Below are 17,789 nucleotides of genomic sequence, written 5' to 3' on the forward strand. Positions count from 1 at the left end.
CAACTATAACGGGTGAATAAGTCAGTAGCTACCAGAATGTTTTGCCACGCATCAGCAGGCCTACCTAATGTGAGGAAATCAATGGCTATTACTTCTAGTGGATATGAGACTTCAAAGGGTTGTAAGGGGGCCCGAGGCTCTGACCTGTTCCTCTGCAGGCTGCAGGCGACACAACCCTGTTGTAACTGACGCACCGCTCCCTCCATGCCTGGCCAATAGAACCGACGTCGCAGCTGGGCCAAGGTCCTCTCCAACCCAGCATGCGCCGCGGCCGTGTGGATTCCTCTCCATACCTCCTCTCTGCGTGAACCTGGACAAATGATCTGTGAGTATTGTTCTTTGGTATAAGGATCGGTCACCTTCCTATATAACACATGATTTCGTATAATCAGTTTGTTCCACTGGCGTAACAGTTGCCGCGCTCCCCGAGTCCAATTCTTCCTCTCCACCATATTAGGGGCTCTCCCCCGTTCCACGCACCTCTTCACCACCTGCACATCTGGATCCCGATCCTGCGTCTCTCTCCACTCATCCTCCCGGGCTGCTGGCGTCGATTGTACAGCCGCCACATCTACAGGCTGCACTGGGAACCGCGATAGGGCATCAGCGTTGGCGTTGTTTTTGCCCGGTCGATACTTGATGTCGAAAGTAAACGACGCAAGTTGAGCAGCCCACCGTTGTTCCACAGCTCCCAATCTAGCCGTTTGGAGATGCGCAACAGGGTTATTGTCCGTGAATATTGTGAATCGAGCGCCAGTGAGATAATCTTTAAACTTCTCGGTCACGGCCCATTTAAGGGCCAAAAGCTCCAATTTGAACGAGCTATAATTTGCGTCATTCTGCTCGGTCGGGTGGAGACTGCGGCTTGCATAAGCTATTACACGTTCGTGACCGTCTTGGACCTGGGCTAGAACCGCTCCCAACCCACGGCCACTCGCATCAGTGTAAACCACAAAAGGCTGTGTATAATCCGCATACGCTAACACCGGGGCTTGTGTGAGGGCACTCTTTAACGCATCAAACGCCCGCTGGCACTCCGAAGTCCACTCGACTTTACACTGGTGGGATTTTACGTCATTTGGGATTCCTATCAATAAGTTGTTTAAGGGTCGTGCTATAGCAGCAAAAGAGGACACGAAACGCCTATAGTAACCCGCTAGACCTAGAAACGCGCGGACCTCGCGGACCGTTGAGGGTGGTGTCCAGTCCCGCACTGCCACCACTTTCTCCGGATCGGGCCGCACTCCCTCTTTGTCCACGACATGGCCCAGAAATTGCACTTCCCTCCGCAGAAGTTTGCATTTGTCTAACCGCAGCTTCAGTCCATGTCTCCACAGGCGTTGGAAGACGAGCTCGAGGTGCTGTAGATGAGAGGAGAAGTCAGGTGAATATACTATAATGTCATCAAGATATACCAGCAAGGATTCTGTCACCTGACCACTCAGACACTGCTGCATCAGCCTCTGGAACGTCGCGGGCGCATTACAAAGCCCGAACGGCATGCGTTGAAACTCGAACAGGCCCAGCGGGGTCGTAAAGGCGGTCTTCTCCCGGTCCCGGGGATCCATTCCTACTTGCCAATACCCGCTGGCCAGGTCTAACGTGGAGAACCATTGCGCCTTCGTCAGGCTGGTGAGCGTCTCTTCTATCCTGGGTAGGGGGGAGGCGTCCTTGTGCGTCACGGCGTTAAGTTTCCTGTAGTCGACGCAGAACCTCCAGCTGCCATCTTTCTTCTTGACCAGTACGATAGGTGCCGCCCACGGACTGCAACTCTCCTTGATGACTCCCTTCTCCAGCATCTCATTCAGGAGGGTCTTCATCTCCCGGTACATGGAGGGCGGCAACGGCCGGTGTCGCTCTCGTATGGGTGCCGCGTCTCCGGTCGGTATCTGGTGTTGCACGACGTCCGTCCGTCCGAAATCCTCGTCATGGATGGCGAACACCTTCTTCCACCGACACAACATCTCGTGTAACTCTCTCTTCTGCGCCTCCGGCAGGTCATCACGCTCCGTCAACACTTCCATCTCTTCGGGCAGGGTCTTCAGTGGTCCATCATCTTCCACACTGATTACGGCCACTTCCACCTCTCCGTCGGTCCCCAGGGACAGGCTCAGGTCCCTGCCGCCTCGGACATCCGCTTCTTCCACCGGGTACAGCCTCCCCAGCTTCTGGTGGCGGTCCAGGACCAGACTATATGCGTGTGGGTTGCACACTCGTATGGGAACACGTCCGTGGCGCACCGTGACGAGGGCACGGGCCACTCCCAAATCTTTTCCATCCGGCAAGGCTTCCATCAAGGCCTCGTAGTCCGCTCCATTTGGTCCTCTCCAAGCGCGGCCCCAGATCATCACTTCACTCTGCGCGGGGATTCGAATCTTCCGCCGGCCGACCGGCCACACATAACCGATGGACCCATCTTCGTTCGTCACTGCCTCCACCCTCCTACAGGTGGCGAATGCGTCCTTCCACAGCGTCCTTCCCTGCTGACATGGAAACACAGGCCTCCCAGGCCATTTAAAGAGGGCATGCCATACAGCGTTCACGACATTCATCCCAATAATCAGCGGTTGAGTACAATGTTCATCTTTCACGATTACAACTCCTCTCCCTGGGATCTTCATTCCCTCCAGCTCTAGGTCCAATATGGCATAGCCAGTGTACGGTAAGTCAAGACCATTAGCGGCGCGTAATTTAAAAACAAGGGGCCCATTTCCCAACGTTAGGTGTGAGAATTTTTCCTCAAATAAGCTTTGCTGCATTAATGTGACTTGTGACCCAGTATCCAGTAACCCCCTTAAGTGGACTCCTCCCATAGTGATCCCAATAGTCGGACAGTCCCCAATAAACACTTCATTAGCCCTTGATCTGGCGAGTGCGCGCTGCACCCCTGTCTCCCGGACCTCGGCGACAGGGCGTACTAGTTTAAATGATTGGGGTCAGATTTACAAAAGCGAGCAATGTGCCCAGACTGCCTACAGCTCCTACAGATCGGCCTACCTCCCTCATCCCACTCGTTGCGTTGGTACGGCTCCCGGCGTCGTTCAGATGGAGGCGAACCGCGAGGTCGTGTATCGGTGGTGTTGGGTCGAAGGAGCGGTCTGATCTCTTTCATGAGCTCCTGCGTAAACCCCTGCATTTGCGATTTGACGTCTTCCATAATCTCCTGTTTCAGTTTCTCTCTCCATTCAGATTCCTGTGAGGGTGTTGGGATAGAGACAGGTTTAACAGCATGGCACAAGATTTCAGCAGTCCCTTCTCTTCTATGTTCAGTGTCTAGTAGGAAGGCCTCATTTTTTAGGGCGGCGAAGTCTTCTGTGGGGTTTCGACGGGCATATATTCTTAAGGCTTGACCCAGAGGGCCTTCAGACAGTCCTACAAGTAACTGCTCTCGCAGAATGGCATCGGAGGGAGCGGTGTCTGGGTCGAGCCGCCGCAGCCCGCAGAACAACTCTCTAAGCCTCAAAATATAAGCCTGCACACTTTCGCCTGCGCGTTGCGCACAGCCATAGAACAAGGCACGAGCTTGGGAAGCAGAAACAGATGTTTTATACAACGTGTCTAAACATTTAAAGACTTTGGCCACTGTATTGCGATCTTCCTTGTCAATTACACTAATTTGTCGCTTAGCTTCCTCAGTAAGGGTCTGTACTACAAAAGCAACTTTTTTCTCCTCTGTTAAATCCTGAGTGCCCAATAATCCTTTAATCTGTTCTCTCCATTCCCTGTATTTCTCCTCACCTTCTATGCCCGAAAACTTAGGTAGCCACGGTGCCCCTGGATACACTGGCATCATCATCATTACTTTCTTGATTCAACCAAACAAAACAAAACAAAAAGCAGCAAAACAGCAAAATTTCAATACAGTTTCTCTTAGGGATTTTGTGTTGTTCTCTACCCAGTCCTGCCGCGCTACGCCAAATATGTGACGGTGGCCAGGTTGTCACATGTAACTTGCCACTTCTTTTTAGAATGCTGACACTCTTTACTTTATCTCAATAATAAATAAATAACAATACACATTAAACTCACAACAATAAAATATCAGTTGCACGGTAAAGTGCGGGGTGCGTAATTACTGTGAGAATAATACTGTTTGTTAGGTACTGCAAGACTACGCCACCTTTTTATTTAGGAGGTAGGGTCCTCTGTAACACTCTTTCTTAGGCTATTCACAGGTTCGAGTTTACCCAGGTAAGTATGTGAACAGGGCCGAAATTGTATCACATTTGACTTGCAATTTGTTTGTACTATTGCACTCTTCTCCTTTAATAAATAATCCAGAATAAAACTCACAACAATAAAATATAAATGCACAATAAAGTGCTGGGTGCGTAATTACTGTGAGTCCTATCTGAACTAATTGTTTGTCGACTACGCCACTTTTGTTATAGAGGGAAGTCCCCTTTGAATACACTTTAACTTCTTCTTCAGGCTTTCACAGGTTCGAGGTTAACTGGTAAGTTTCAATACTTTTGGTTTTGAGAATACAACACTGGCATGAGAATATCCCTTTAAGAAACTGGACACGAATACAGTGTATCAAAAAAAGGTAAGTCATATTTATTGGGTCCCTAATACATTGGCTTCTGTGCCTTAAAAACAATCAAATAAACACTATACTAATAAAACCTATATAAACATACAAAACACAAATAATCTACACAACAACTATAAAATAAATTATAAAGTTGTGCAAATTACGCGGGGCTTAATCACAAGGGTTCCTTAGCATGGGGGGTTTCTGTGCAACAAATACTCTTCAAGTAAAGTGCTGTGCCAATAAAGTGCTTCAAGATACTCAACACGGTTTGTTCAGGGGTAATGCTGCATGTCCATATATGGGGGTAAGATGGGAAAGGGTTTGAGGCCAGTCGTCTCCGTCTTCTCTCTTCTTTCTCTCCGCTCGCCAGCCAGGTTTTTACACCTGGCGCTGAGTTGGTTGCGTATGCAACGTTATCGCCACTTTCCAGTCTCAGCGCTCCTTATATGGTCTGGTCTCACTCGTCTCTCATATGGTCTGGTCTCACTCGCCTCTTCCTCCCCTTCGGTTCGATCGCTTTCTCCTCTTGGTTTCTCCTTTGAATGTAGGCACACCTCGGCTTCCAAACTCCTAGGTGGCTGGTATGTCTACTTCATCTATGCACTCCTCTACTCCGTGTCTCGGCACAACCTTCCCCTCTGCTGTCCTTCTCCTCACTGACGCCTCTGTCACTTGGGTGCTCTGTTCTCTCTTTCAAACGGTCCCGCCTCCGCTTTTGTACCTGCCAAACCACACCTCCCTCTTCTTTCATTTGTCCGTGGTGACAGTCTGTCTGGGGACATTGGCCATGACCGTGGCCTTGGGCGTGACCGCGTGACTGCCGCTCTGCCACTCAATGTCTCTCAACACATGTGACCAGGGGATCATGGGGAAAACAATTATAAACAATACAGTGCGTAATAATAATTGGTACAAAAATAATAAGATGGTGGGGTTAAATGAGGCAATTATACACATTAAGCACCAATAAAAACAAATTACAAAAGTTTTAAGAACCCCTCATTTCACCCTTGTCACATTCCCCCCTACTTTTTCGTTGGCAGTCCCTGGCAACTGGTTCTAAACGTCATGCCCGTACCTCTCAGGTGGCTGTCCTTGGTTCGCTCTTCCAGAGCGCCGCGGACCTTCAGGTTCCCTAGGACCGGGGAAAAACCCTACATAAGGCGGCCATATTGGTCCCACCGGTTCGGCTACTGGGGCAGGTTCGGGGCTCTCCATCGGTGACCTGGGGGCTATACACACTTTTAATGCATTCCTATGGATCGTTCTATCTCGCCCTCCTTTTTCAGGTCGGATCCTGTATACTAGGCCCGCATCCCCCACCCTCTCCAATACCACAAAAGGTTCTGGGTCCCACCATGGGCCCAGTTTACCTTGTCCCTGTCGGTTCCGGTTTCGTACCCACACCCTCTCTCCAGGTAACAATGGTGGCATACCGGCTCGGCGGTCATAGACCTGTTTACGCTGTCCTGCTATATGCACCATTTTTTTCTCGGCTGTCCTATACGCTGTGGCCATTCGTTTCTGGTGATCTTGCACCCAATCTCCCACTCCCATTCGATTTTGTGACAACGGTACTCCTAATGCTACATCTACCGGACGCCTCAGGTGGCGACCAAACATTAAGTACGCAGGCGCATAACCTGTCGCACCATGTTCAGTATTGTTATAAGCGTGTACTAACTCAGGTAAGTGTTCATTCCATCTGCCTTGGCGATCAGTATCTAGAGAGCGCAACATGTTTAACAGTGTTTGATTAAACCTCTCCACCCCCCCATTACCAGCTGGGTGGTAAGGGGTGGTGCGACTCTTAGTAATACCGTATGTATGACACAATTGCTGCATTAATTCGGATTCAAAATTCGGGCCTCGGTCCGAATGGAAACGAGCCGGGCAACCGAATGGCTGAATAATATGTGTCCAAAGCGCACGGACAGTCGTGGGCGCAGTTTGGTCACGCGTTGGAATAGCCCAACTGTACCTGGTGAATAAATCGGTTGCTACAAGAATATTCTGCCATGCGTCATTCGGCCTACCTAATGTGAGAAAATCAATAGCCACTACCTCCATAGGATACGATACTTCGAATGGCTGTAAGGGGGCCCTGGGCTCTATCCTGTCTTTCAGTAGGCTGCAGGCAACACAACCTCGCTGGAACTGTCGCACCGCCCCCTCCATGCCCGGCCAGTAGAACCGGCGCCGAAGCTGCGCCAAAGTCCGGTCCACTCCGGCGTGTGCCGAGGCCTCATGGAGTCCTTTCCACACCTCCTCTCGTCGCGCCCCTGGACAAACAAGCTGTAAGTAACATTCTTGTGTATGCTGATCAATCACTTGCCTATACAACACATTGTCTCTGATGCGCAACCGGTCCCACTGTCGTAACATTTGCCTGGCTTCCTGTGACCAACTCCTCTTCTCCATAAGGGTAGGCAGTTTCCTCCGCTCTACGCAACTCTTCACCATCTGGATGTCCGGATCTCGATCCTGTGTTCCCCGCCACTCAGCTCCAGCCCACCCGTCCTCTCTCTCCACCGGTGCCAACTCCACTACGGCCACTCCTACAGGTTGAACAGGGAACCTAGACAGGGCATCTGCGTTCGCATTGCTTTTTCCAGGTCGGTACTTTATATCATAGGTGAATGATGCTAGCTGGGCTGCCCAGCGCTGTTCCACCGCGCCTAGTCGAGCTGTTTGAAGATGCGCAACAGGATTGTTATCTGTATAAATCGTAAAATGAGCGCCAGTTAAGTAATCTTTAAATTTTTCGGTCACTGCCCATTTAAGTGCCAAGAGTTCTAATTTAAAGGAGCTATAATTTGCATCATTTTGTTCGGTAGGGTGTAGACTTCGGCTGGCGTAGGCGATTACTCGCTCCTGGCCATCTTGGACCTGTGCCAGAACGGCGCCGAGCCCGCGGCCACTCGCATCAGTATACACTACAAACGGTCGGTCATAATCTGCATAAGCCAGTATTGGAGCCTGCGTAAGGGCAGTTTTAAGAGCATCAAACGAGTTTTGGCATTCAGGGGACCACTCTATTTTACACTGATGGGACTTCACATCATTCGGGACTCCGATCAACAAACTATTTAACGGCCTAGCTATGGCAGCAAATGAGGACACGAAGCGGCGATAATAACCAGCCAGACCTAGAAAAGCGCGGACCTCGCGGACAGTCGAGGGTGGGGTCCAGTCTCTTACCGCAGCCAACTTTTCAGGGTCCGGGCGCACTCCCTCTTTGTCTACAACGTGGCCCAAGAACTTTACCTCCGGTTGGAGAAGCTTGCATTTATCGAGGCGCAGTTTCAATCCGTGTCTCCACAGCCGCTCGAAAACCTGGTCAAGGTGCTGCATGTGAGAGGAAAAGTCAGGTGAATATACAATAATGTCATCGAGGTACACTAATAATGACTCTGTCACCTGGCCACTCAAGCATCGCTGCATTAATCTTTGGAAGGTCGCGGGGGCGTTACATAAACCGAACGGCATACGTTGGAACTCGAACAGTCCTAAAGGGGTGGTAAACGCTGTCTTTTCTCGATCCCGAGGGTCCATACCCACCTGCCAATAACCGCTGGCCAGGTCGAGTGTGGAGAACCACTGAGCCTTGGTCAGGCTTGTTAAAGTCTCTTCAATCCGAGGTAAAGGGAAGGCATCTTTGTGCGTCACGGCATTCAGTTTACGGTAGTCGACACAGAAACGCCAGCTGCCATCTTTCTTCTTCACCAGGACAATGGGCGCTGCCCAGGGACTGCAACTCTCTTTTATCACTCCCTTGTCCAGCATGTCACTCAATAAGGTCTTCATTTCTCTATACATGGAGGGCGGCAGCGGTCGGTGCCTCTCGCGGATGGGTGCCGCGTCTCCAGTTGGTATTTGGTGTTGCACCACGTCCGTCTGCCCAAAATCTTCATTATGGACTGCAAACACTTTCTTCCATTTACACATCATCGCATGCAGCTCTTCTCTCTGCTGGTCAGGTAGGTCATCTCGCCGGGTCAACGCCTCCATCTCCTCAGGTAAGGTCTTCACGGGTCCCTCGTCTTCGATGCTCACCAGGGACACTTCCACGGCTCCGTCGGTTCCTAGGGACAGGTTCAGGTCTCGTCGTCCACGGACGTCGGCCTCCTCCACTGGATATAGCTTCCCTAACTTTTGATGTCTGCCCACGGTCACGCTATACGCGTGGGGGTTGCAGATGCGCACGGGGACTCGGCCATTACGCACGGTGACCAACGCTCGGGCCACTCCCAGATCAGTTCCTTCCGGCATGGCCTCCATCAGGGCCTCGTATTCGGCTCCATTTGGACCTTTCCAGGCACGGCCCCATACTACTAACTCACTGCGGGCGGGGACTCGGATTCTCCGTCGGCCGACAGGCCACACATAGCCCAATGCTCCGTCTTCGTGGGTCACTGCCTCCACTCTCCTACAGGTGGCGAATGCTTTTTTCCATGGTGTCCTCTCCTGTTGGCATGGAAACACAGACCTCCCAGAGAGTTTAAATAATGCATGCCACACTGCGTGGACTACGTTCATCCCAATGATCAGCGGCTCAATACAATGTTCATCTTTTACAATTACGATTCCTCTTCCCGGTATTTTCAGTCCTTCTAATTCTAAATCGAATATGGCATAGCCAGAATAGGGTAGATCAAGGCCGTTTGCTGCCCGTAGGCTAAACACCAGAGGCCCATTTTCCATTTTATCTTGCGAGAACTTTTCGTTAAACAAACTCTGCTGCATCAATGTGACTTGAGACCCCGTATCTAATAAACCCCTCATTTGGACTCCCCCCATTGTTATCCCAATTGTCGGACATTCCCCCACAAACACTTCATTGGCCCTTAACTTTTTTTGTGAACGTTGCACCTCTGCCCCCCGGACCTCGGCGACAGGGCGTACTAGTTTAACTGACTTCGGTCGGATCTACAGAATCTCGCTATATGACCCGCCTGTCTACACTGGCTACATATCGGCCTACCTCCTTCATCCCATTCGTAGCGCTGAGAGGCCGTATACCGTCGCTCAGGTGGCGGTGGAGTGCGCGCTCGTGCGTCATTGGTGCCAGTGCGGAGGAGCGGTCTGATTTCCTTCATGAGTTCCTGCGTGAATCCTTGCATTTGAGTTTTTACGTCGTCCATGATTTCCTGTTTTAATTTTTCTCTCCAAGCAGGGTCCTGAGAAGGGTAGGGGACAGAAATAGGATTAACAGCGTGGCACGTTATTTCAGTAGTTCCATGTTCAGCAGCTAACAGGTAGGCTTCTTCGCGTAAAGCAGCAAAATCTTCATCTGGGTGTCGTCGAGCATATATTTTTAAGGCTTGGCCCAGGGGGCCCTCAGCTAAACCCATAACAAACTGATCACGAAGAATGGCTTCGGAGGGAGCGGTGCTTGGGTCGTGCTGCCGCAGCCCACAAAACAGCTCTCTAAGTCTCAGGGTGTAAGTTTGTACATTCTCTCCTGCGCGCTGTGCGCACCGATAGAATAGTGAGCGCATTTCTGCGACAGAGACAGTTTCTTTATATAAAGCATCTAAGTATTTAAAAACTTTTGCCACTGTGTCGCGTTCGCCCTCCTCAACCACACTAATCTGCCGTTTAGCTTCGTTGGTTAGCGTTTTAATTATAATAGCAACTTTCCTGATTTCTGGTAGTTCCTGGGTACTTAATAATCCTCTAATCTGGTCTTTCCATTCCCTATATTTACTCTCGCCTTCTGTTCCACCAAAGGTGGGTAACCATGGGGCACCGGGATACACCGCCATCATCATCATTCTGAATCCGTAAAGCAAAAAACAAAAAGCAACAAAAACAACAAAACAGTACAGTTTCTCTTAAGGGTATTCTCATGTGTTTGTTCTCAACCAGTCCTGCCGCCAACGCCAAATATGTGAACAGGGCCGAAATTGTATCACATTTGACTTGCAATTTGTTTGTACTATTGCACTCTTCTCCTTTAATAAATAATCCAGAATAAAACTCACAACAATAAAATATAAATGCACAATAAAGTGCTGGGTGCGTAATTACTGTGAGTCCTATCTGAACTAATTGTTTGTCGACTACGCCACTTTTGTTATAGAGGGAAGTCCCCTTTGAATACACTTTAACTTCTTCTTCAGGCTTTCACAGGTTCGAGGTTAACTGGTAAGTTTCAATACTTTTGGTTTTGAGAATACAACACTGGCATGAGAATATCCCTTTAAGAAACTGGACACGAATACAGTGTATCAAAAAAAGGTAAGTCATATTTATTGGGTCCCTAATACATTGGCTTCTGTGCCTTAAAAACAATCAAATAAACACTATACTAATAAAACCTATATAAACATACAAAACACAAATAATCTACACAACAACTATAAAATAAATTATAAAGTTGTGCAAATTACGCGGGGCTTAATCACAAGGGTTCCTTAGCATGGGGGGTTTCTGTGCAACAAATACTCTTCAAGTAAAGTGCTGTGCCAATAAAGTGCTTCAAGATACTCAACACGGTTTGTTCAGGGGTAATGCTGCATGTCCATATATGGGGGTAAGATGGGAAAGGGTTTGAGGCCAGTCGTCTCCGTCTTCTCTCTTCTTTCTCTCCGCTCGCCAGCCAGGTTTTTACACCTGGCGCTGAGTTGGTTGCGTATGCAACGTTATCGCCACTTTCCAGTCTCAGCGCTCCTTATATGGTCTGGTCTCACTCGTCTCTCATATGGTCTGGTCTCACTCGCCTCTTCCTCCCCTTCGGTTCGATCGCTTTCTCCTCTTGGTTTCTCCTTTGAATGTAGGCACACCTCGGCTTCCAAACTCCTAGGTGGCTGGTATGTCTACTTCATCTATGCACTCCTCTACTCCGTGTCTCGGCACAACCTTCCCCTCTGCTGTCCTTCTCCTCACTGACGCCTCTGTCACTTGGGTGCTCTGTTCTCTCTTTCAAACGGTCCCGCCTCCGCTTTTGTACCTGCCAAACCACACCTCCCTCTTCTTTCATTTGTCCGTGGTGACAGTCTGTCTGGGGACATTGGCCATGACCGTGGCCTTGGGCGTGACCGCGTGACTGCCGCTCTGCCACTCAATGTCTCTCAACACATGTGACCAGGGGATCATGGGGAAAACAATTATAAACAATACAGTGCGTAATAATAATTGGTACAAAAATAATAAGATGGTGGGGTTAAATGAGGCAATTATACACATTAAGCACCAATAAAAACAAATTACAAAAGTTTTAAGAACCCCTCATTTCACCCTTGTCACAAGTACAATACTTTTAAATGAGAACAACACTTCAACACATATCCCTTGGAGAAAGCTGGACGGAAACAGGTTTGTATAAAAAGGTAATCTATTTTATTAAGCTAATACAGTGGCGTCTATAAGCCATAAAATATTGAAAAGCATAAACAAAATATAACACTAATTCTAAAACCTCAACCTCCTAATGCGCCCACTAACTAACTAAAATACAGGAATACAGACAATCACCAAACACTAAAAACAGACAGGGCTTGTGCAAACTATAGCAAATAAATAATGAATTTAGCGTTAAAGTGCCAACTATTACTGAAGCAGTAAAGTGCCAAGTGCCAATTCAATTGCTATATGTCATATACTCATCACGGTTCAATGCAAAAGGTGGGAATGTCCTTATATGGGGTTTAACTGGAGCGGGGGTTTAGGCCAGGAATCACTGTCTCTTCTTGTCTTCGTGCGTATTGCCTGCAATCATAGAAACTAGAACCAGTTCATCTGTTCAGGTATATTTCACATATGAGGTTTAGGACCGTGGGTTTATAAAGGTAACGTTGCATAGAAGGACACTTACTCGCCCGCCAGACTGTACGTCTGGCTTTGAGGGTGTGAAGCGCGCAACGTTATCGCCACTGGACCTCTCCTCCGTTCCTTGGTTCGTCTGTCTGTCCTCCCCGTCTCTGCTGCTACTGCGCCGTCTGCTCACCGTCCGCTGCTGGTGGCTTGGTACGTGCCGCGATCACTGTATTCCCCACCTCTGCTCCGTGGTATGTCTGCTCCTCCTGTGCACAACCGTCCCTTCTGGCTGTCACTTCCACACTGCCCTGTATGCCTGTCTCTCTGCTGTCCAAGTGGCTCGCGCTCACTTTTGAATAAGGTGGGCCACACCCTACTCCGCCCTCATTCGCTCTGCCACCAGCGTGACCTGGGGACATTGGCCGTCCGCTGTCACAAGGCCAATGTCACACAGCCTATAGGGGAGTCCAATGTCAAGTGGCTCGGGGACCGGGGGGAAATACATTGTCAACCATAAAACATGCAGTGCAGAAATATAGTTAAGAGAATGATGTTTTTAAGTGCGTAATACAGGTTTTTCATCATCAATAAAAAATGTTACAATTTGGTTTCACCCCCCTGCTTTGACCCTGTCACAATAGCGTCTTCTCTCTATGCAAATCATCTTCCTGAGGAAACTGACTTTAGAGATGACTAATAGTACATGACTATAGAGTTGACTAGAGATGATAGTAGTACATGACAATTGACTAATAGGTTGGACATTATTAGCACAGTCTGGCCTTGTGATGTGACGAATAAACCTTATTCTGATTCAGTATATCCTCCAAAAGAATTGGGGGGACATAATACAGTACACATACACACTCCATATGGGGAAAATATTTGGGAGAGCATACATGCTCCATATTTGGGCAAAATGTGGGGTGATATACGAGGCGACATACATACAGACAAAAGCTGTTCAAAACAGCTGACCCCTTTGTGGGCTTCCCTGTGCTACCTAGCTATGGCTGGCAAGTTACTATAGTGTGCAGTTTGTGAACGACGTCATGATGTCATCAATAAGACGTCAGTACTTGGAGGCCAATCTGGGGCTATGTGGAACTCCAAATTTTGAATGTATAATGTATGTATGTATCACAACTCTCAAAAGTATTGTGGTATCGTTTCAAACATGGCAACATGATATAACCACAATATTCCATCTAAATGGGTAAACATTGGAAGGTCTAATATTGTGCTAGGTGATTTTGAGTTTTGCAGTTAACAGTGTTTGGAGTCGGAAACAGTGTCTGTCCCATCTGGGGGGAGGCGATCATCAATTTACATTCCCAAGCACTCCAAAAGTTCTTGGCCATTGTTTAAGTTTCGAAGCCCAGGTGAGTGGGGGTCTGGGCAGGAAGAGATTTGAAGTCTGATTAAATCAGTCACACCCTGAGGATCCTGGTCTTTGTTCTGCAACAGCAGAACCCAGCTTTAGGTGTGAACTCAAAACAAATCACAGAGCCAAGTTCTTTTGTTAATCAGGAGGTTGATTTCAGTACCATTGTTTTTATGCAAGGGTGGTGGTCAAAGTGAAACATCTGTTACTCGGTCTCTAAGATAGGGGGCAGAGATGAAGTTAGGTAAGGTCATGCAGACTGCAGATTGAATTTACACTGTATTATTCTGATTTCTTGGTGAAAGCTTATTTTGTATTAAGTAGCACAGTGTGAAAACATATGAGAGGAATAAAGTGGATAACTCTGGCCTGTGCTGTAAACCAAGAGAAATGCCATTTAAGGAAAAGATTCAGTCTGGAGTAAATGTTGCTTGTATTGACACATTGTATTCCTAACTGTTGTTTGCAACCATAAAGTGTGTGGATTCATTCTAAAGCTTGAGAAATGTTGGACAAGAATTACTATACCAGCTTTTGTGTAAAGGTAAAGTTTGATAATTAGAAATAAGACAAGTTGTTACACTACCAGGACAATGCAAATGTGTTTCAACAGGGTGTTGCGGGGGGCTCGGCCACGACCCTTTCAATATTCCTGTAATTGATGTGTGATTGGTGAACAGGGATCAGGGGCTGGTCTAAAACTACGTGACCCCTCCTCTTGTGGTAGAAGGTGAACTCTGTATAAATGCTTTGTTGTTACTTGTGACTGGGCGCTGCTAATCGGAACCCACATGGCAGACGTCCCAGTCAGGCTGAAATAAATGATGCTTGACCTGAATCCTTGGACTCTGGACTTCTTTCAACTTTAAGCTTTCTTCAGGAAACCGGTATTAAATGCCCGCTCTTGTGATCGAAAATATACTACAGTATGTATGCATGTATGTATGTATGTATGTAATCATATGTTTGTGCATATGTATGGTATGTATGTGCATATGTAATGTACTGTGTGAGTGTGTCACCAGCGCATCCCGAGAACCACCCGACCGACTTGAAACTCGGTGTGCGTATCACAAAGGACCCGAGGGAGTGACACGGCGAGTGGGAAGTTGGTCGGAGCAGCGAATCTCCAAAAGATATTGATGAATTCGTAAATCCCCATATATGGAGTACCCTGATGTCATCAACATGATGGCCTGGACTCCATATGTGGCCATGCATCACTGAACTCCATATATGGGCATAAAATGGACACATACAGAAATCTCCATATAATGGGCATAAAAGGGACACAAACAGATGGGTACAACAGGTAGTCTGACAACGGGTAGTCTGATAACTGGTACAACTGGCATGCATTCTCTACTTGTATCGTTCCCAACTTGCAAGCCAGACATATTGGCTTCCAAGTACTCTGATAAAGTGTACCGGCACTAGTACAGACAAAACGCTGTTCTAGATGGTTGACCCCTTCGATGCAAGATTGTAAAAATACTAGAAGGTCAGTGCCACCTTACAGGCACCTCACAGTGTGAGAGAGAGTTTTGTGCTCTCCTAAATCCACGGCAGGCTTTGAAAGTACCCACTTCAGAAAGAGGTGACGTGCATCACCTCTCCAATGACCAAAACCCACTTTGTGATTACTCAGACCTGGTATGGCAGACCTGTGGGGAGTGTGCAGTGGTGTACAATGTGAAAAGATAGTTGAAATCGCAGGAGATGAAGTTAGCAGTTTATTTGTGTAAAGGGTGGATAAGAATGAAATGGTGTGAAAGACAGTGGCGACGTCGTCAGGTCCACAGGTTGTCATGGCAGAGCCTGCAGAATGGGAGAAAAGGAGAAGGCAGGAATCACCTAAGTAGTTATGATGAATGGGCCTAGTTTATAAGTATGATTATGAGCATTTATGACTCTTTCTATGGTTATAGATTATTACTATTTATCACTATGGAAGCCGTCGAACTGGTGCGATCTGACGGCATCCTAGAATTTATAGGTAGGATGTGATGTCATGCTGTCGTGAGATTACGTCACACTGGCGTTGTGTCCATATTCGGGACGACCGTCTCATCGTCATCGTCGTCTTGGTAACAGGTTGGTTTGTTGTGATGATGTAGTGTAAAGTTTAGGTAGGATGTGATGTCATGCTGTCGTGAGATTACGTCACACTGGCTTGTGTCCATATTCGGGACGACCGTCTCATCGTCATCGTCGTCTTGGTAACAGGTTGGTTTGTTGTGATGACATACTGACATGCAATCTGGCAAGAGTGATGCAACGTACATACTGACAACCGACATACTGACAACCGTTCTGGCGCAGGTTCCAATTGTAAGGTAAGAAATAAAAAAAACAGAAAAAGAACACACGATAAAGTGACATCAGTAGGTGACATCAGTAGGTGATGTCAGGCAGCGACAACGTCGCATTGTGATTTGCTGAGAAGCTATCACTTGTCAGTGGACCAAGTTGTATTAATAAACTAATATAATAATAATTGGAACCTATTTGTCTGTCTTCAGTCAGTTAGGCCGGGTAATGAATGTCAATGTCTGAGGACGTAGAGTCCCAGCAGCATGAACTGCTTGCTCTAGCAAGTATATATGATGATGATGAGTTCCACAGGGCCGGTTCGGCCCAGGGGGGAGAGATGCACATTTGGTTGGAACTGCCTCCAGACTTCAAAATCGTTGTCAAAGGAGCAGACTCAGAGTACAATATTTCCTTCCTACCACTTCTTACCCTGAACTTCCAGCTTCCTTCAGAGTACCCATCTTCCTCCTCACCACTTTTCACGCTCAGCACCAAATGGCTGACGAGGGCACAGATGAGCTCCCTGTGCAGACGCTTGGACGAGCTATGGGAGGAAAACCAGGGCTGTGTGGTCCTCTTCACCTGGTTCCAATTTCTCAAGGAGGAGGCACTGGACTTCCTGGGCATCCAGTCCCCTCTGAAGATTGTCAAGGAAATTAAAGTGTCCGTGCAGGGCTCCAGTAAATCTTCTGAAAAGGAAGTAGTAGAAGAGCGACTAAGGAAGCCCTCGTTTCAGCTGGACCCACGGGCTGCGCTGACCGTGGACCCACACGGTGACATCCTACATCATCTGCTGGACTTTGATGAGGCACAGCGGCAGAAGGTGTTTGACGGCAAAGTGTTCTGCTGCACCATCTGCTTCACAGAGAAGCTGGGCTCTGTCTGCCTGTGCTTCAAGGAGTGCCAGCACGTCTACTGCAAGGCCTGTATGACCGAGTACTTCCAGATACAGATACAGGATGGTAACGTACAGTGCCTTAGCTGTCCCACACCAAAATGTTCCTCTGTTGCTACACCTTTGCAAGTCAAACAGCTGGTGGACGAGGAGCTATTTGCACGTTACGACCGCTTGCTGCTGCAGTCCACTCTGGACCAAATGGAAGATGTGGTGTACTGCCCCCGAAAGTCCTGTGCTACCCCCGTCCTGATGGAGCCAGACAGAATTATGGGAATCTGTTCCACTTGTTGCTACGCCTTCTGTGTCCTCTGCAAGCTGGCGTACCACGCCCTCGCCAAGTGCAGAATCACTGCAGATCAGGTGCGTGAACTGAAGGATGAGTATCTGTCAACCAGTGCGGAGGGAAAGAAATTATTGGAGAAGCGCTTTGGGAAGAGGGCCATCCAGAAAATGCTGGAAGAGTCCTTCAGCACAGACTGGGTGGATGAGAACTGTAAATCATGTCCACATTGTGGGGTAAATATACAGAAACAAGAGGGCTGCAACAAGATGACATGTACGTCCTGCAGGAAGTACTTCTGTTGGTCGTGCCTGTCGCAGATCCCAAATAACAACCCTTACAGTCACTTTAGCAACCCCAACTCAAACTGCTACAACAGATTGTTCCCAGGAGGTGTGGATCTTGATGAAGAGGATGCTTTGATTGATTGATGTTAATACATAATAAAACATACATTAACCACTTAAGCCATATTTTATAACTAGGCTATTTGAAAATAGCCGATCTACAAGCTCACAACGCGTCACATTGCGACGCGTTGTGAGCTTGTAGATCGGCTATTTTCTTTTGTACTTTTACTCAAGTCAATTTTGAATTCCGGACTTTTACTTGT

At 48.0% G+C, this 17,789-nt stretch overlaps 1 protein-coding gene across 1 annotated transcript; it reads left to right on the top strand.

Annotated features, from left to right (window-relative positions):
• Positions 1-16,233: 16,233 nt before the first annotated feature.
• On the top strand, positions 16,234-17,607 carry LOC311064316 (E3 ubiquitin-protein ligase RNF14-like; the record flags this gene model as incomplete). The annotated part of the gene is made up of 1 exon (XM_084084149.1): positions 16,234-17,607. The coding sequence occupies one exon, from the start codon at positions 16,234-16,236 to the stop codon at positions 17,605-17,607; it is 1,374 nt and encodes a 457-aa protein (XP_083940275.1).
• Positions 17,608-17,789: the final 182 nt, after the last annotated feature.

The sequence above is a fragment of the Gymnoscopelus microlampas genome, assembly GCF_963454915.1.
Source record: "Gymnoscopelus microlampas genome assembly, chromosome: 17".
In the NCBI taxonomy this organism is placed as follows: domain Eukaryota; kingdom Metazoa; phylum Chordata; class Actinopteri; order Myctophiformes; family Myctophidae; genus Gymnoscopelus; species Gymnoscopelus microlampas.